Source organism: Canis lupus, chromosome 7 (genome assembly GCF_003254725.2).
Source record: "Canis lupus dingo isolate Sandy chromosome 7, ASM325472v2, whole genome shotgun sequence".
Classification (NCBI taxonomy): domain Eukaryota; kingdom Metazoa; phylum Chordata; class Mammalia; order Carnivora; family Canidae; genus Canis; species Canis lupus.
The window spans coordinates 56,761,261-56,782,542 of record NC_064249.1 but is presented as its reverse complement, the minus strand read 5'-3'; the positions used below and the strand labels follow the sequence as shown (position 1 = coordinate 56,782,542).

The following is a 21,282-nucleotide window of genomic DNA, read 5'->3' as shown; positions in this document are numbered from 1 at the left end:
CTCTCTAACAGCAGAAGTGTACAGTCTACTGACCATTCCCTGAGTGGGGCTACAGTTTTCATGTCTAAGTGTGTTTGCCAGCTGCATGGGCTCATCTGAGCCTGGACTGCAGGAGTACTGATGATGGAATCATGGGTTAAAGTCCTGATTTATTGCTTACTGGCTGTATAAGAATGCGCACATTACAACAGGTGCATTAAAAATATAACCAGGCGGCACACCAGGCTATGGAATATTCTTCAACACTAAAAAGAAGTGAGCTACCAATCCATGAAAAAAAAACATGGAGGAAACTTGAATGCATATTACTAAGTGAAAGAAGCCAATCTGGGAAGGCTACGTATGATTCCAACTATATGACATCGTGGAGAAGGCAAAACTATGGAGACAGTAAAAAGATCTGTTGGTTGTTAAGGTTGAGGTGGGGGCAAGGGATGAACAGAAAGGATTTTTAGGGCAATTAAAATACTGTGTATGATGCCATGATGGGTACCTGTCATTTGCCCAAACTCACAGACTACACAACACTAAGAGGGGACCATAATATAAACTATGGACTTTTGAGTGACTGTGATATGTCAGTGTGAGTTCATCAGTTGTAACAAATGTACCACTCTGGTGAGGGGTGTTGATATTGGAGGAGGCTCTGTGTATTTGCTGGGGGCTGGTGAGGGCTGGGGATATATGGGAAATTTATGTGTCTTCCCCTGAATTTTCCTGTGAATCTAAAAATTCTCTAAAAAATAAAATTCTAATAAAAACAAACAAACAAACATAGCCAGCATTTATGAAATGCTCGCAATGAACCAGGCATTACACTAAATGCTTTACTTGAATCCATACCTTCTACTCACAGAGCCCTATTAGATCCTTTTTGTGATCCTTATGTTGTAGACAGAGGTTTGGGGCTTAGAGATGCTGTATACTTTGCACACACTGGGTGACGGGTTAAGCTGGAATTCTAACCTAGGACTACTTGTCTGGTCCCCTGGTGCTATGCAGCTCTTGGATGATAGCTCTTGGGGTTCTTGTGATAGCCCAGTGAAATACAACAGTGTTGATTAGTGATTAAGCTCTGTGTAAATGCTAATTGACATGCTTTGGAGTGGGACAAATGGCAAGTCCCTCAGCACGTGACCATCTCGTACAGATGGTTCCAGATAGGGAGTGGCTCCCCTACCTGCTGGCGTCCTGGACCTCAGCCTGTCTTGGGGAGGGGCAGTGCAATGATTGCAGGGATGTTAGCCCTCTCCCTGTGCTAGGGAGAAGATCTAGGTGAGAAGCAAAGGGAGTATTGTTCTCCTCCAGGTCTTGCACACAAGCTTGAGATTGGGCCTGTGCAAGACTCTAGCTGTTCTGTTAATCTTAATGGGAGGAGAGAAACCAGTGTTAGCAACCAAAGTGCTCAGGCCCCTACAACCAAGATTGCAAATGCTCACTGTGTATCTATTCTACAAGCACTGCGTATCTATTCTTCATCTCTGCAAGCAGCACAGGACCAAACACTATCCCCTTTTCACATCTGGGAAAAGAGAAGTAGAAAGAGGTAAAATCGTTTGCCTAAGGTCATGGGCTTCATCATTGCTAAGAGCAAGGACTGGCATTCAAACATTTCTTTAACTCCAAATTCAGAATTTTATCTAGTAGATGCTTCTGCAAAAGAAAAAAAAAAAGCTGGTGTTTCAGTTCTTTTATGCTAAGCTCCATTTCAGCGTTTCTTCTGATGTATGGCCCAAATTCTGCTTCAGTGGGTCTTGTTCAAAACTCATTTCTTTGGTGAACCAGCCTCTAATCTCATATGACCACAGGCTCTCCTTAGACCGAAGCTCCCGGACATGGTCTTTGAAAAATGACATCATAATCCTAAAAAGAAATGAAGGAAATTGAAACCAATCTTCGCGACACACTATTTTTATTTGGTTGCTTGTGCTATTTAGATGAAGAGGGTACTGGATAGGGACTATATCTTTTCCATGTTTTATACCATGCTTAATAAGTTCTCAGAATATAATAAATGTTTCACAGGCCAATGAAAAATTCCAAAGCACATAACCTGCTGGGAGGTTGTAAAATTATTCATGGCTGACACTGATGAGAAGATCAGAGATTTTACCCTACAGGGAGAAGACACTGTGACACCCAGAGAAGCCAGGAGTTATTTTTGGGAAAACCAGATGTACAGAGTATTTCAATGCAACTTGTTTTCAGAAGGAATGTTAATAAGCACGCACAAATGTACATAATAACAATGTACTAATTTATGTTATTCTATTATTAAACTAGAGTTGGTGCTGGTTATTTTCCATGTGATACACTGATTTTAATATAGATTTTGAGAGGAACTTTAAAATGCAATATTGCTGATTAAATGAGATGATATAGGTAGAGGACAGCATATATATATTAACGATGATATAAATCTAAATTATCATTCCTGATGATGGAATCATTTCAGTTATCTGAATAAGTGAATGGGCTTTCTGTAATTAGTGGGAAATAAACATGTGAAGCTGTTGGAAAAATACAATTTGACATGGAACCATCCACACTGTGGTGACAGTTACGTGGGATGTTGGAGGTAAGATAACCTAGAATGAGAGGTAGGAGAAAAGATTATCTGGAATAAGAAGGAGGAGAAAGTACATGAGAAACGTACATGGATGTTGAGGGCTATCATTCTTGAACATTTGCTTTCTTAATTTATCTGTTGTAATGTCCTGGTATCGATATTCATTGCAAATGAAACCTTTTTACTAATGTGTGTGTGTATGTGTGTGCGCGTTTCTAGAAGGCTTAGTACTTACGTATACTGAAACAGTTTAAGCACAACTATGGTAGAAAGTCAATATACAGAAATTTTGAGGCAGTGAAGGAGTGGGCTACTGGAACCACTGGAAGGCAGAGGCTATGAGACACTCAAGTCTAGATCAGTGGTCAAGGCTCGTCAGAGCTGGGTGGCAGCACAGTGACCTGGAGTAGGATGTGTCCTCAAATAAGAATGGGGCAGGAGGATGGCATCTCAAAGTCTTGTGAAAGAGATCGCTAAATAAATAAATGTGGGGGGCACCTGGGTGGCTCAGCAGTTGAGCGGCTGCCTTTCAGCTCAGGGCGTCATCCTGGGGTTCCTGGGATCGAGTCCCACATGGGCTCCATACAGGGAGTCTGCCTCTCTCTCTGCCTGTGTCTCTGCCTCTCTCTCTCTGTGTCTCGCATGAATAAATAAATATATAAATAAATGTGAAACACTAGGTGCTATGATGATGATGATGTGTTTTGAGTATCTACCAGGTGTCAAGTATATATTTTACATGCGAATACATGTACCAGATGTTTTATTTTTTAAAAAGATTTATTTATTTATTTATTTGAGAGACAGAGGGACAGAGAGATGGTGAGGGTGAGAGGGAGAGGGAGAGGGAAAGAGAATCTCCAGCAGACTCTCTGTTGAGTGGGGAGGCCATCTTGGGGCTTGATCTCACCACCTGAGATCATGACCCCAGCCAAAATCAAGTCAGATGCTTAATTGGCTGAGCCACCCAGCAACCTCCTTATTTTTCTTTTGAAAGGGAATGTTTCCATTACATTGCTAGACCTTACAGTTTGCATTAAGTAAAATATGTGTTAATACAATTCACTGCAGGGGCACCTTGATGGCTTAGTTGGTTAAGCAGCTGCCTTTGGCTCAGGTCATGATCTCAGGGTCCTGGAATTGAGCCCCACATTGTGCTCTCTGTTCAGTGGGTAGTCTGTTCCTCCCGCTTCTCATGCTGTCTCTCTCTCAAATAAGTAAATAAAATCTTAAAAAGATATAATTCAGCTGGAATTTCAATGTTAGGCCCTTTTGGATGGTAGAAGAAGGTTGGATCAAAACTTACAGATTTGGATCTGTTTATTGCTTAGAATCTACTGTCAATTTTCTTTCCCAAAGTAATTCACATACTAAGTAGAGCAGATTAATAAAATTTCAAGTTCAACTATATTATCAGTAGACTGGATGACTAAGATGAGAGGCTGACCCTGAACAAGGACAAAAGTTTCCAATGAGATTCTGTTTATTATGTAATTTACAAAGAGTAAGAGGAGTGAGTCTTTCTGGGGTATTTTTGTTTGGAGGCCCAGAAAAGGATAGGAGATTGTTAATGTTCTTTCCTGTAGAAGAGCTCCTGTCCCATCAAACACAGATAAGATTGACCATTAAATAAAGCTTTCTTCTTTTTCTTTCTTTCTTTTTCTTTCTTTCTTTCTTTCTTTCTTTCTTTCTTTCTTTCTTTCTTGCACGTCATGTGAGTAAGCAGAATGCTATGTTCTGCTGGTAACAGTGGAAGTCAATGTTAAGATTACCAAAATGGTGAAGAAATTGATTTTACCTCATAGTACGATGGCTAAAAGAATGGTCTTTGTCCTGAATCTGCTTTCTCTTTCTTCTTCCAGGTTCTGTCTCTTTTCTGCAGTTAGTACTCCTTCTTGTTTCTCTCCTGCCCTTTCCCCCTTCCTTCTTCCTCCTGATGCAGCTCTGCCTGACATCCACTTTCATGCTCTCTCTACCTGTTAACTTCTTGGGGAAAATGGGATGAGAAGTTTTAAATTTCTCTTGGCAGAAAGAAGCATGCTTTCTGAGAGCCCTTTCCCACCCTTTGACTTAGCAGCTTTTTAGGATCTTGTTTTAGTATTTTTCATGACCATTGTCATACAGGTTATACCATTGCATTGCTTCACCAAGTTGGGCTGTGAACAGAGATATATTTTAAAAATGGATATGCCAAGACCTACGCTAGCTGAACAGTTTAGCACCAGGCTAGTTTACATAACACATATCTTACTGCTATATACAGAGGTCTAAATTATGTGGTAAGATAATTAGAGATTAAAAATTGTGACTTCAAGATAATATGTGCAAAATAAGTGGAGTAAAGAGTGATTCACTCGAGAGAAGAATTACACCATTACCAGAAAAATTAAATTCTAAACATTGAGATTCAGTTTTCCCTTGTGAGGTTCATCCTGAGTGCACTTGTTTCTCTTTCACTAGATTTCTCCTCTTTCCTGTTCAGTGTCCTCTGAGAAATCACTGTCTTCAGGTAGTTTGTAAGCAAGGCCATTGGCTCTCTAAGCAGGAAGTCAAAGTCGATTGTAGAAATTGGACTGTCAACAATGGGGCTTGTGAGTGGTCTCCCAAATTCTCCTCCTATGCTCTTCCCAGTACATCATGTGGTTTATAATGTATACTTGGTTTGGAATTTAGTCAAAAGCTTTAGGCTTCTCCACAGGTGCAAGTATGCACCCACACACAGACAACAATCTTTTATATACAAATGCACATATTCCATTACTTCGGGGTATACACATGTTTACCTTCCTGAGTTTTTTATACAAACACAAACACATACACACACACACAATTCTGTTACCAGGCCTCTCTGTACAGGGGCTTGATTGAATGAGGCAGGAAAGGACAGAAGTTCCCAGGTGATCATAAACACTATTTTCAAAACATGGGCAACCCACTTACTATATTAAACAGGATTGACAGCAATTATTCAACTATTGGGTTAACTCCTCAAATGAGAATACCTTATATGTCTTCATCGTTGCAGATTAGTTGTTTCATTAATGAATTCTATTAGCTTAATATGCATCAAGATAACAGAGCCAACAATTCTCTCAGACAACTTACATTTGGGTTTAGAATGGACTATAAAAGGGTACTTATTTTGTAAAACCTATAATGCATATTTCCCATTTTAGTTATACTTTATTTTTGTTGGTGTACAAATTAGTTTATATTTTCCTGAACACAAATGCTGCCTGAAATGGGAAGAAAGTGGTCTAGGATTCTAGTGAGTGCAATGGAAAAATGAAATGGATAAACAATTTGCCTCAGACAGACATTTCTCTTTTTGTGGTGGTGGGAAGGGTACTAAGGAGGACTATGGAAACATTGATAACTTATTTTTTTTATTACAAAACTTATTTATCTAATTTTTTAAATTATAGGAACATTTATTTTTCAACACTTAATTTGTTATTACAAAAGTAGCACATACCCTATAGAAAAGAAGTACAAATAAGCGCACCTAAAAATTCACCTCAGTTAAAAATACATTGGAATTAGATCTGCAGTGAAGGATTTGTACCACATATTAAGAGTAGTTATCCCAGTGGAGGGATTGCTAGTATGGTAATTTCATTTTTATGGTTCCTTTGGAGAGAACCAGAGAGTTGCTTTGAAAATGTGTTGAATTAGATGTGTGTGGGAGAGAACTAGAAAATACCTTAAAAAGGAGAAACAAAACAAAACAAAAAAACTATGAAAAACCTAGAAGTGGAGTACTTGGGTCGTGTCCCAAATTCCTTAAGCTTTCTTTGCTTTAAAGAAGCGACCTGTAGATGGTGGATAGTGGTGTCTGGGTGCTCACAGCCACACACAGAGCTCTACCAGGGCTTGAGTTACAATAAAATCTTTAAGGTATTTTTGTATTTTTCGTTCTTTTTTTAAAACTTTAATTGACTTTTGCAACAACTCATCTGAAACTTTCCACTTTTTATTGTATCAGATGATAAAAAAAGCAATCTAATCGACTCCAGGTAGACTTTGCCCTCTGGTTTTCTTATACTTTCAGATTTTTGTCAATTAAGTGTCTTATGGTGAGATAATTGTAGGCTTACATGGAGTTGTAGGAAATGATGCAGAGAGATCCTGTGTGCCCTTTACCTAGTTTTCTGCCAATGGTAACATCTAGCAAAAAGTATGATAGAATGTCACAACCAGAATACTGACAATGATCTAGTCAGGGTACAGAACATTTCATCACCACAAGGACCTCTCATGTTGTCCTCTTCCCTCCTGCCCCCACCTCTTCCTTAACCCTTGACAACTGCTCATCTATTCTCTATTATTTAATTTTGTCATTTTAAGAATACTATACAAATTCACATAGTAGGTGATCATTTGGGATGACTTTATTACCTCAGCCTAAACCAGTGATTTATCCAGATTGTCACATGTATGAGTACTTCATTTCTTTTTATTGATTCCATGTCAGGGATGTACTACAGTTTATTTAATGTTACCTCCTGTGAGACTTTTTGGCTATTTCTAGTACTAGGTTATTATGCATAATTTGACCTGTAAAGATAAAATTTCTATAAACAAAAATAACAATAAAACTTAACGCTCATCGAATGCCTGAAATATTCTAGGCAATGTTCTGAGAGCTTAACATGTAGCTGACGCAATGTCTTGGTTTTTTGACACTTGACAGTGGTAAAACTGTGAAGATACCAGGGCAATTGGGATGGTCAGTCACCCTGTCACGTCATTAACTCCAAGAAATCTGTAAAGTGATTTATAGCTATTAAATAATGAAACATTGGGACTTATTAAAGTATTGTCCTTAAATGGTAAGAGTAGTGAAAAAGTTCATTAGCTGTCCTAAGTACCACTGAGTCCAAAGGTCTTCAATAAATTCCTTTTTGGGCAGCAAGTTCTTGAAAGGTGCTATTTATTTATTTATTTATTTATTTATTTATTTATTTATTTTGAAAGGTGCTATTTAAATGACAAAATCTGTGTTTTCTCCATCTGTATGATAGGCAAGGATTATAGAGCACTAACTACTTGGGAACAAAGTTACTATTTGTTGAGATTTCTCAAGCTGTTAGGTACATTTCATTTAATTCTGATGACAAACTTTTGGAGTAGGAATTACTATTCTTTTTTAAAATTTATTTTATTTTTTTTTAGGAATTACTATTCTTATTCATAGATGAAAAAATTGAAGATCAGGAGTTAAAATAATGTATTTCAAATCACAAATAAGTGACAAGGCAATGAACAGTGGCATTGCATTGCCTTTGCCCTTTCTGAGGCTGTATAAATCTGTCTCTCAAATAATAGAGAGCTCTGATGTGAAGAGCGTGTGCCTAATTCACATATGCTAGTGGCTCTCCAACCAGAATCTCACCTTCAGTCTTCCCCAGGTTAAGGGAAGGTAAACATTGCTCTCTGTGGCCCCTAACTCAATGGTGGCATGTATCAGGTTATCCCAGGGATGGTCTGGCTTTCTGTTCTGGTGTGGAAGTCATGTTTTATAGCAAGCATGGTAGCTTGGGGTAGGCAGTGAGGGATCTCAGCTTCTACTCAATCAGATGACTTCAATTTCCGTGAATGTCTGAGGGGAGATGAAATGTCTCAGCACTCTTTTGCCTATAAATTCTCTTTGAAGATATCCCCCTAATTAATTTACAGAAGCAACAACAATTTTTTAAATATTTTAATTTACAGTCTTTGCTTTTGGAAGGTTATAGTCACTGGATCAGTAAGCCTCCTTCTGAGCAAGTCCTCTGGGGATATGACGCTCACATATAGAAAATGTGGTGAGGCAGCCGTAACAATGAGCCACTCAGATCCTCTACTGTAGGGAGCATATTGGACTCACAGTCCCAGCTGCTGTGTTCTGAACCTATTGCTGTCTTTATGCCAGAGCCACACTTCCCACAGATTGCTTCCAGCAAATGATGGAGCGTGTCAGGGATGCTAAAGACAGGCTTGTTCCTACCAAGTGGAGAACTTCTCTTAAGAGTGATTTTTGCCTCCAGGACTTCCCCTTGGCCTTCTTCAAACCTTAGGCTTTTGCTGCAGGCTGAGAATCTTTGTGCCCAACCTTTTTTTCTTTCCTCTCTCCTTCCATTGGGGTCGGACCTGAATTGCATAGTCAGGGTTCCTGTCTCCATTGGTGCCCTCCCCTTTTCCCTGTTGGGCAATTTCTTCAATACATCTCTTTCACATCTACACTTGTTTTGGTGTTTGCTTCTTAGAGAACCTTAACTACCACCTACTTAATACCTACTGTCTTCAGTTTTGAGGACTTAGCCAAAATTTTCATTTGAAACAACAGAAAAAAATCCACTTAATATCCACCTATATTTGCCATGGGTTCAAATTTTAGAATATTTGATTTAATGCCAGATATCTGAAACTCAAACTTTTTTGGGGAAAGGAGAGGTAGATTTGGATCCACAGAATATTTGAAGAAAAATCATTTTAGTATAGATTTCTGAGATATTTTCCCATGTTTCTAGATCAGTTTACTTGTCGAAATGGAAACAGAACAGAAGTAGAAGAGGATTGCTTTGGGACTCTGAGGCCAGTTATGTGGCTCCTAAATTTATCTCTTTCTCTTACCAATGATGGTCTTGAATACAACTCTTTGTCTCTCTGTATTATGCTTCCTTCATCTGAAAAGGTAAAATTAGTTCATCACACCCAAGAAAAAAGTATTATTACTCCCATTTTGCAGATGATAAATCTAAGGCTGAGGGAGAAGAATTTAGCTTGCCCAAGTTAACCTAGCTAGGAAACAACAGAATCAAGATTTGGATAGGAGGGTCAGTGGTTATAGCTTTTGCTCTTTTTATCTATTTAAAACTGCATCCAATGATCTTTAAGGTGTTTCCAATTATTAACTTTACGGATTTATATACTTGAAATTAAAAGATAACACCTTGTCTAAATTCATATTTTAACTGTGCATGGATTTTGTGTTAGTGAACAGCACTACCTTATTGGGCGATTTTAGTTTATTTTTCATTGGCTGCTTTACTGAGCCTCATCAAATGTATTTGCTTTGCAGAGCTGCAGTGGATTAATTCTGAATAAGTAATTTGGAAATGTTTTTATTCATTTCTGTGGAAACCATCTATTTGGATTTTCATATATCAAGATCATAGAGATTTGTCCCAGTCCAATTGCAATCTTAGTTACAGCAGTGCCGGCTTACATATTAAGGGCATAGTTTTGCTCTGATGGCCCTTCAGAAATCTGTAATTGGTGTGGAACACTGACACTAACAGAATGTGTCTTATGAGGTCCTAGGAGTTAGGCTTCTGCAGATTAATGGAATCTTTCTTGATGGAACAAGCCCTTTGGAATTCATTAACACTATCTGCCTCTCCCATTAGCTACTCACTTCTCACACAATTCATTTGCTCTGTCTCTCCTGGCGTTTTGGAATCAAACCTGAATCTGAGAGTCTAACTGGTAGCTGAAGAAATATATACTGAACATATTCCATGACTTTTTACCCCCAGACAGAGATTTTTGGGTTTTCTTTTAATTTTGGGATGAATAATACTTCCTTATATATTTCTTTTCTACAGAACAAGATTCTTTTTATTCTCGGAATAAAAAAATTCTCAGGTCATCCTGCCTCCATCATTACTTTATGCCCTTCATCTTCATCCCTAGTCTTAGGATTTGGGGGAGGACATAATACCTTTTTTCTCCTAAACGTTACTGAGAGGGCTGTGTTTGTGTGTGGGTAGATATTAGGGGACATGCAGTGCAGACTTCCTGGAGACTAGGAACCATGTCTAAAGAAAATGCTGTGGGGATGGTCCAAAGATCTAAGAATCATGTGAGAAATTTAAGCCACAGGTATAAATTCTGGGAGAGCTTATATTAAATATCCAAGATCAAATAAATAAATGAATAAATAAATAAATATCCAAGATCATCTTACTCTCTCTTTCCCTGTTTATTTATCCTTTATCTTTTTTCTTTCTTTCCTTTTTTCTTTCATATTAGATGATGTTTTGTACAAAATCGTTTCTTAAAACAGAGTAGTTACAACTGATTTATAGTATGTAAAACAGCGTCTAATATGCTAAATACCACCAACCCAAAGGTGCTAGGTTTGCCCATTTTGATGAACTTTTAAAATTCTGCTTATGTTTATATTATACCTGGTGATATTACAGCTATAGCAGCTTTCTTTTGGTTTTTTCTTACATTTAAATTTTGTTTCCTGTAAACATCATCTAATGAGTTTTTAAAAACCAGCCTAACAATCTTATTCTTTCACTTTGAGTATTTAATCCATTCATCTTTAATGAAATTACTGATATATTTGGTTTTATATCTCCCATCTTATTATTTGCTTTTTCTTTAGTCTGCTTTGTATCTTCTCTCTCTTTTCTTGCATTTTCTTAAATTAATTGAATACTTTTGTCATACCATTTTCTCTTATTTGTTAGTTTTACAATTTTTATTATTCTTTTGATAGTTAACCTAGAGACCACAACATGTCTTCTTGACTTAATACAAATTATTATTTTACCTCTTCCCTAATACTGCTAGAAACTTAGAATATTTGAATTCTATTTACCATTCCCTGTCCTTTGAATTATTCTTGTTATAGAATTTAGTTATCTATTTATTTTAAATTTCACAAGAATTTGCAATTGTTTTGTATGGTCAATATTCATTTATAGTTACCTACATATTTGTCCTTTCATATATATATACCTTTTGCATTCTTTTTTCTCTCTGTGCTTCATTTGGATATTTTCTGTTAATCTTTCTTTCAGTTTACCAATCTTTGTTCTGTTGTATCTAATTTGCTGTTCACTCCATTCACTGAGTTAATTTAAGATACTTTATTTTTTTCTTTTTAGTTTTAGAATATCTAGTTGGTTATTTTAAAATCCAGATTCTAATTCTTTGGTGAATTTTCCATCCTTTCATTCATTTTCTCTACTTTTCCTACATTTTATTTAATATATTGATCATAGTTATTTATTTGCTGACTCAAAAATCTAGATCAGTAGTGGGTTTATTTATTATCTCTTTTTGTTCTGTTGATTTAGATCATATGGTCTTGTGTTTTTTTCTCCTGTCTAATAATTTTTGACTGAATTAATGGTTTTATGTATAAAAGAACTGTAGTGGCTCAACATAATTTTATCTTCCATTAGGGAAAGTTTCCTCTTAACTCTGTTATGCAGATAGAATGAGGAGGTGATTATCTCAATTCATTCAGGGACTGAGTTTAGCTGGATCTCATTTCAGGATTTCTTCTTCTACCCTTAGTTTGTTCCTATTCCACGGCAGTCTCTCCCAGACTCTTGGCTGAGAGTCTGGTCTTTGTATCCTCAGCCTGAAGTCTGAAGAAGATTCAGCTCTTCCCTCCAGTGGCTTTCAGCTTAATTTTTTATCTTCCTAATGTGTATAACTTTAAAATTCACAAATGTCTTAAGGAAATGGAGTCATATATTTGAAGCAGTTTTCTTTACCTGGCAAATTTTTTAATTCCTAAGCACTGTGAGATTTTGGGAACTTTCTCCTGCCTTCTAGAAGTTTTTGGCCTGAATAACATTTCTCCTAAACAACACCAGAATTCCAAACATTTCCCTTCAGGAAAAACTGGTTGTGTTTAGGTTTCCTCAAGTTTTTATTTTGTCACTCCGGTTCTATATTACAGCTAAGTTTGCTGGTTTCTCTTTCCCACATCACAGACTCTCTGATTGAGCCAAGTTTGATCAACTTGTGGCCAGGACTTAAAGATGTCCCCAGAGAAAAAAATTACTGGCCATTGCCGGCTTACTTCAGAACACTGTTCCCTTCTTTGGAAGTTTAGTTTACTTACTCTTAATTGCTTTTAGTGCTCTCTGATGCCTTGCAAAATATTTTAAAATATTAACTTATTCACTTTTTGTCAGTTGCCACAGAGAACATCTTGGCCTGCTGTGTTTTACTTCATCCTATCTAAATATGAAAAGTTCTTGTCCTCACACTTCTCATTTTCTTTATCATTTGTATACCATTGTTCAGTACTTTGCTCTGAAGATGATTATAATATTTTTATCTAGAAGTTATCCATATGAAACTAAGCTAGTTGTTATTTACTGTATTTTTAAGAATTACCTGATAAACATTAATTGAAGAACAAAAATTCTATTTATTTTCTACTTATCTCTAGGACTGATTTTATATACTCCCTCTGCTGTAGCCTTCACTGATGCCCCTGGTTGGACATAAACTCTTCCTTTCAGAAACTCCACATCACCTTATTTATATATCTCTATTGCACATATACCCTGCATTATAGTTACTTATATTTATATTCTTTATAGGGCACATCATAGTGCTTTGTCCATAGTGAAAGGAATAAATGAGCAAAAACTGACAGCATTATACTGGAGATACTTTCTGGGATACCAAAAGAGTTATTAACTATTCATCCTCATCATTTGTGAAGAGATCCCCTAAGATTCAATGGATTCAATGTCTGTGAATGTTTTTTTGGGCTAGAGGCCAGAATTATACCAGTACTATTTCATTTGTGTACTGGGGCAGATTTTCAAAATGGTAAGGTTTTATTACAACTGAACAAGGGTTTTTGCATTAAAGTTTGGCTTTCACAGTCATTAAATAGAGGAAACATGGTTAATGTGACAAAGACAATTATCTTGCCCATACTCACAGGCAGAGGCTATTGTAGAGTTTGTCATATTGATAGCAGTCAGAATTGTCTTTGAGGAAATCCATGTACAACTTACATTTTCAAGATTATGAGCATAAAATTTCTGAGTCAGAAATAACTTTGCTACTTCACAGATTCTAATAACTCAAAGATCAAACTCTTCCCATTTATTGAGCACAACTATAGGCAAAGCACTGTGGGGAAAAAAACATTTTAGGCATTATCCATTCTACACCAAGGGGATTAGTTAAAATAAGGCATAAGTATGTCATATAATGCCATCAATATAATAAAATATATGATTGATGCTATATAAACCTTACAGGTAGTAAATATTTTAAGGATTTAAAGGAGATGATGACCATACTAGGTATTTGAATTATATTTTCTCATCAGACATGTAACGTCAAGGGCCTTGCTTTTCCTTCTTTTCTTTTTTTTCTTCCTATGAATCGGCTTAATGTGGCCAATGGTGTTGGAAAATAAATAAATACATTTAATATGGCATCCTATCCCAGCTGGTTTTAATAGTCTAAATTGCTTTTAAGAAAAAATTGTAGGACAAGTAGAGAACTTCCTGCCAAACTGTATAAATGCCATCTGGCCTGAAGTGGGATGTTGGTGGTCTAAGTCCATTCACAAGGAAACTACAAGTTACCACAACTATTCTGGAAGACCCTGGAGGTGAGGGGAGCTGCAGCATTTCTCATTAGAAATGTTAAGTGAGGAAAAGGGACTGGAGATGAACCGAATAAGCAATATCTCTGGAGACAGCTTTTATGTATTTCAAAGTGTTTGTTACAGTGAAGCAATATTAGCAGTGGGTGGAACATGAACTGTAGAGTGCAATTGGTGGGAGGGAGTCAGAAAGAACACATAAGAATGCTGTTTGATGACTCTATGACACCAGTACCTAAATCAAAATTTGCCAATGCTTGAATGTTCCTTCGGCACACTATGAAATTATTAAAAATTACTATAAAGACCACCTAGTCACATGGAAACATGCTTGTGAAATGGTAAAAATTTAAGATATCAAGATATAAATTCAGTTGCATAAAATGCAAAATGTCAAATGAAAAAGATGGATAAGAGTTCAGACCCCAAAGATAAAAGTTATTATACTATATGGTGGACTAAAGGTATTTTTCTCTTTCCTCTTGTATTTCCCAGAGTGTCCATAATTTGGTTATATCATGTTGATAATTAAAAAATAGTGCCTTTATTCAATAAATATTTTATGGCATTATGTTGTTGTTTTTGTTTTTTTTTTTTCAAAGGCACATCATATATTCTCTCTACCTTCAAGGAACCCTGAATCTAGTAAAAGGGTAAGACATAAAAATCTCACAGATAGTATGAGATAGATAAAGTAAGAAAGCCATAGTAAGTCAGATGAAAAATATCACACAAGACTGTTGTGATCATGAAGGCTTAATGAAAGCAGTGGAGTTTGAACAAGACCTTGAAGGACATGATTTTAATAGATAGTGTTGAGCATGAAATGGCATTCTCTGTGGAGAAAATGCACAAGCAAAAGGGCAAAGATGGAAAAGCATAGCTGTGTTTGTGGAAAAGCAAGGATTCACATTGCTCAATGAACACAGAAGGAAAGAAAAATGTCACCTAGAAGTGAGGCTGAGGCCAGATTTTAAGGTATACTTTCCTGCCAAGGGAAAAGTTGGACTTTGTCGTTGCATCCAGGTAGCTGATCTGCATATTTCACTTTGAAGTTCACAAGATGCAAAGTGTTTTCACATTCTTTACATATGATTTTCATGATGTTTTGAATAAGAGATTATCACTCCATATACAGATGATGAAACTCAAGTTGGAGAAGCTCCATGACCTCCGAAGATCACAGAACAAGTTCCTTTTGCCCACTCTTCACATCCCTGTAGTTAATTTACACCAACAAGACAGCATTTGCCATGATGCATCATCATTCATTGTTCACTGTCCCCTCCAGCACAACATCTTCATAGATGGCAAATGTAGACAGACAATTCACCAAGAGTTCCTACATGACTTCAAATGGTTGACTTAAGAAGTTTCTTTGTTGGCAGGAGAAGATGGTGGTTAGAGGATGACTTAATCTTAAAGCCTTGGTTTGACTCCTAGCTCCATTACCTATCAGCTGTCTGACCTTATCAAATAGTGTACTCTTTCTGAGCTTAAGTGTCCTGACCTTTAATATATGAACAAATATTTACCTCATGGAATTGTTCAGAAGAGTAAATGAGAAAACATGTATAAAATGCCGGCATAATACCTGATTCATTACAAGCGTTAAATTAGTGGGAGTGTTATGGTGTTATAATATTGTTGACATAACTTTGATTAATAAACAAATATTATTTCTTTTGTTCCTTTTTTCCTAATTTAGTTCAATCAGTTTCCAAATGTCCCTGATTTTTTTAAAAAGATTTTATTTGTTTGAGAGAGAGAGAGAGAGTGAGAGAGCACAAAGTGGGGAGGGGACAGGCAGAGGGAAAGGGAGAAGCAGGCTGCTCTATACGGGGCTCCATCCCATGACCCATGAAATCATAACTTGAACCAAAGGCAGCTGCTTAACCAACTGAGCTACCCAGATCCACCTCCCCCCAAATATCCTGGATTTGAGTGACTTGATTGGGAGCAAGAAGCCACCATCTCTCTAAATGTAGGATGACTTCATTCCACAGCCGAATGTTTACCTCACTACCCCTTACCCCCACCACCTAACTCCAGTGTCATTTTGTCGTACATAGGGGATTTGAAAGGCCTCAGAGGAAGAGTCAGCCTAATAAATGAAAAACAAAAGGGGAGGTCAGAATCAAGGACCACTTTACCTGAAGTTATATAATTCTTTTTAGCTTGAGGAGTGGACAGTTCTACATGTTAACTCACTCCAGTCATCTTGTTTTTAGGATCATTAGTGAACTAAAAGCACTAAGGTAATACTAATGTTAAGAATTGGCATTTACTGTGTCCTTAATATATGCCAGACAATAACCTAGAATAAAATGAGCCACTTAAACTTCAATTTGTAGAAGACTTCTTTCTTATTCTGATACCATTGTGTTGCATTTTTAAAGCATATTTTTCTTATTCATCTGTAAAAATGAACCTTTTGTCATTACACCAAGCCTGTAAACTCAACAAATGTAGAATGCCTCCATCAAGAGCCCCATCCAATCCTTGGCCTGTATTTATTGTACCAACCAGAGCAGAACTGTATGGATACATCTACACAAAGAAAACATACTACTTAGTTTCTTTTTATGTTGACCTTTCTGCTTCTTTTCATTGCCATTTTCTTTTCATTTTTTAAAAAGATTTATTTATTTTAGAGAGAGAGTGAGTATGAGTGGAGGGAGAGGCAGAGGGAGGGAACCTTAAGCAGAATCCACACTGAGCATGGAACCCTACACAAGGCTTGCTCTCATGACCCTAAGATCATGACCTAAGCTGAAACCAAGAGTCAGACACTTGACCGACTGAACGACCCAGATGCCCTGCCATTTCATTTTCTATCACAGTTTCAACATTCTCTAGATCAGATGCCTCTAGGAAGTCAGGCTTGATCAGTCATGATCTTCCTGGTACTTCATATATGTGACCTCAGTCTATCAAGATACCCACCAATGTGTATTAATTGGCTTTGGGATGTTTCACCAACCTTATTTTAGCTCACTTGCTATTTCATTTAAAAAATACTTTGACCTAGAGAACTGAATTTAATAAGAACTCTGACATTTATAGTGATGCCTTCTGGGATGTGTTCAATAAATACTCGTTACTTATAATGTCGATAATGATGACAATTTGTTAGGTGATGTAAATATCAAGCAGCTGGGAAAATATGCATTTGGCCCTAATAGGGGAGCACAAATACAGGTACTAATTTCAAGCCTAGAAACACAGCTTCACTGACTAAAAAATCTGGTTCCTATGCTCACGCTCCTGGTTTTTGCCAGTCTAGTTATGGACTTAAAGTAGGCGGTTCCTTGGGATTAGGAAAAAGACAAGTTTTTGCTTGACTGCCCATATCTGGTCAGTACTAGAGATTTTGGAGACTCAGGGCATTTGGAAGAAGCCCTGCAACAACTAGCCGATTGACTCAGCAGAAGATGGTAACAGGCTACCACAGAGAGCAAGCATGGAAAGCAGGACATCCAGTAGAAGAACACAGAAACTCCATTACTCTTGTTTTCATGGAATATTCGGAGGGATCATATGATCCTTTCATCATGAGTTTAATCATCAATGAAGGCACACTTGCTGGGAAGAAATAAAGTAAATTATTTCCAGCTTTCAGGCTTTAGGAAATAGCTTCCAGCCCTTCACAGCTCTTTGCCTAGAAGGTTGCCTGACTTCTACCTTCAGCTACATGCTTCATTTTCTTCTACTATCTCCCACAGCCTCTTTCCTCACCCTGCACTTCCTTTTCAGATTTTTAAGAAAAAAATACAGTTAAATACTATGTTTTAAGATGATTGATCCAGTTAAGTGGGTGATTGACTTATTCTTTAGCAAGTATGTGAGTACTGTTTAACACCTATGGTGCCTCTGATAATCTGCATAAATATTTAGTTACTAGATCTTAGATAATGTATACCTCATTACAGCACTCTTGCAGTGGACAAATTAGATTCTCCTCATGACTTTAAAAAAAATAATTTTTTTAAGTCAGCTTTACACCCAACTTGGGGCTTAAACTCACTACCCCAAGATCAATAGTCGCACACTGCACTGACTGAGGCACCCCCTGACTGATAATTTTTAACTCACTATTTTTTCAGAAGCATTCCATAATTTCTCTGCATTGTCCATACCATATATGTTAACATATTGCCAGGAAGCTAAATGAACTTGAAAAACATATCAGCAGAATAACAATAGTTAGGCACTTACATATTATAAACCTTTGAACAATCCACCGTAGAGATTCATACATATGCCTTATAAGTAGGAATATGAGGCAATTGAATTAGTACATAAAGTTTTTATTTAAAGTTTTCCCCTTCCAAGCAAGCTTCATTTACACATTCTAATACTGTACAAAATTTACAATCTCTGTGACTTATGTACTCACTTTTCACTTCTAATAGTGTGTGCTTTTCTGAAATACAGAAAGCTTTACTTATAGTTATCATAAATGCTCTTATTTATTTTGGCTAGAAATAAAAAATAAACAAAGAACAAGTCTAAGGAAAGCGAATATCCTCATATAAACTGTGATTTTCAGAAGAAATGGTAGCAGTTGACGATCAAAGGTTCTGAAGCTGACCTTGTTCTCTTCATGATGCCAGCTAGGATTTTCCCCGCAAAGTGCTGTCACTTTTCTTTCCTTCTCTATATCGCTATGTTTTCAAGGAAAAAGAAATGAAAGTTGATTGCACTGGAGATAGATAGAGATATATATATATATATATTTATATATATATTTTTACAACGGATCCTTTGGATCTGAACATACAAATAAATACAAAAACAACAAAGATTGCACTTTACTGTAGAAACGGCGTTAGATTCCAGTACACACCCATCTATCTGGACATGCTCCGCAGTGAAAGCGTATCACCAAGGCATTTTTAATCTGTGCCTTCCCCAGGTTGTTGTTTGGAATGACACGTTTGTTGAGGGGTTCAACAACACCTCTGGGTGATCAAAAAATATTTTAGGCTAGTATTTACTCCTAACTGCTGCTGTTTCAGCTCTGAAGGGCTTGAAAATAAAATTCATGTTCCTTCCAGTTTTGCTTTTTTGACTGGCCGCACTGAAAACTATCTCATGCTGTCCTGACCTTCTCCTAAATTCCTCATGCTCCTAAAGACAGCTAGCAATTGCTCACCTAACTGAGCTCAGGCATCTTTGGCGATAACAGACAAATATGGTGAGTTGGAGAACAATCAGGGGTAAGTCGTGTGCTTTTCTAGAGCCAAATCTAGAGCATTCCCAGAGCCAAGGGTGAGGAAGAGGGCAAAATATTTGTTAAGAGCTATAATTCACTCCTGTGGCTCCTTTAAGTGGTATGTTTTAGGGACAGAGAGACAACTGGGATTGTACTTAAAAGAAACGATTCTTTCTTTTCATCCCTGAATTCCTGAAAGCAATCTCCCAGTTTCAGTACGGGTTACGTTCGGGTCAGATGTGTGATCCAACAGCATCTCTTCAATAGTGTACGAGTGACTTTGTCAGTCTTACCTTTTGAAGGAAATGACAGGTGTGTTCACTACTTTTTTATATACTGTAAAAAATGAGAAAACATGAGCCTCTGTGGAGTGAAGAGTGACATAATACATTTTGTTTTAATCTTTCGTATAAAATTGAGGACACAGATTACAACTGGCTAGCCTACAACCTACAGGGCAGAAAGCAATTGCTACGAGAGCCAACATCTTTCTCTTCTCTGATCCCAGGAGGTGCTGTGAGGGGCAGAAGGTAAATGAAATGGAGGTATCCAGAAACAAATATGTTCCTCTTTAATCTTCTGTGATTTTCTAGAACTGTGTTGCCTATGGAGTCTGTGAAGTAGCCACAGGTTAGGAATATAGAATCAAGTGGCAATTTCGGTAATGCAGGAAGTATTTTAGTGGGGTCAAATTCTGAATCATCCATTAACACAATATCCCCAAAACTTCAACATAGATCACATGCAGGTAGACTACAATGCACAATACTGATCTTAGGTCTCTCTGGGGGCACTCTTCTGTATTTTATCTTTCTCCTTTCGAAAGTTAAGATCCACGTGAGGAGTTTTTGTAAAGCTGGGACAAGTTAAAACCAGTCTGAAATGGAAGAGTCTGTCACCACAGGAAGTTTGGTGTGATCCGATTACAGACACAGTTATCTGTTCAAGAACAGGTCTTTTTCTTGTGTAGTTACTTGTAAATCATTAGAAACCAAGGGTGGGTTTCGGCAGTTGTACCATTAGGATGCACTGTTCATAGTATAATAGTGATGTCACCTGTCATTGTCTCCTAGAATGTGATACTGTTCATTCCAGGGTTTCCTGGTGTTATTTATTATAAGGTACACAGGCAGGCAGGATAACTGTTGCACAGGCTGGGCCTGCCAGTGGTTCTGCTACATCTCCTTCCAGTTCTGTCCAGGTGCCTTTTTCCGGACAATAGCATATCGTAGATGACTTGTAGGCCCCCTGTAATGGCAGAGTAGGGGGCATTTAGGGAAGGATGTCCAGAGAAGTGCAATGACAATCTTATTGATTACATTTACGTTGGAAAGAAAATATTAATTCTCTGCTTTTGCTAAAAAGTTCCAAATGAAACAGTGGACTTTAAACTGTTTTATCCTAAGGGAAAATTTGAGATTCAGAAGATTTCAACTTCTGCTGCATGTGTGTGTATAGTGTGTGTGTGTGTGTGTGTGTGTGTGTGTATGATTAATAATAAAAGTTGGGATGCCTGAGTGGCTCAGTGGTTAAGTGTCTGCCTCCAACTCAGAGCATGATCCTGGAGTCCCAGGATCAAGTCCCGCATTGGGCTCCCTGCATGGAGCCTGCTTCTCCCTCTGCCTATGTCTCTCTCTCTCTCTCTCTCTGTGTCTGTCATGAATGAATAAATAAAATCTTAAAAAAAATAAATAAAAGTCAAATGCCTACAACACCTAGATGATCAGCAAATCCCTTAAAATAATTGCCCAAAATTGCCCAGCTGGTTTAAACTAAAAAAATTCATCTTAAATTTTCAAATAATTTCAAGAGATTGGATTTGAGATTGTTGCCTCACTTTCTTATTTTTATTTTACTACTGTAGAGAATCAGAGCTGGGATTAAAAACTAGCTTAAAATAAACTGGAAAAAAAGGGCTTGCCAACTTCTTTGCACATTGATTGATTGGTTGATTTTCAAGTGGCCACATTAGAAATAAAAAAATGTCTTTAATCTTGTTTCCTTTGTCAACATCTGGAGGTAGTGCTTCTCTAGTTTCCCTTCCAAAACCAAAGCAGTTTGGTTTTTATCATAGGCAAAACCCAAAAATTCCAACCAACCTAATCATCCTATTTTGAAAGTGTA

The 21,282-nt window shown here is 37.2% G+C and overlaps 1 protein-coding gene across 3 annotated transcripts in view; it reads right to left on the bottom strand.

The window, feature by feature from the left end:
• Positions 1 to 323: 323 nt before the first annotated feature.
• The window catches only part of KLHL14 (kelch like family member 14), a 116,114-nt gene continuing 95,155 nt past the window's right edge, over positions 324 to 21,282 (bottom strand). For 2 of the 3 annotated variants that reach the window (XM_049112804.1, XM_025429210.3), the window contains one exon: positions 18,235 to 20,406. In XM_049112804.1, the coding sequence (XP_048968761.1) occupies positions 20,266 to 20,406 (141 nt within the window). In that variant the 3' untranslated portion in view covers positions 18,235 to 20,265. Of the gene's footprint in view, positions 1,864 to 18,234; positions 20,407 to 21,282 lie in introns of those variants that run through there. The other variant, XM_025429211.3, reaches the window with a different exon arrangement.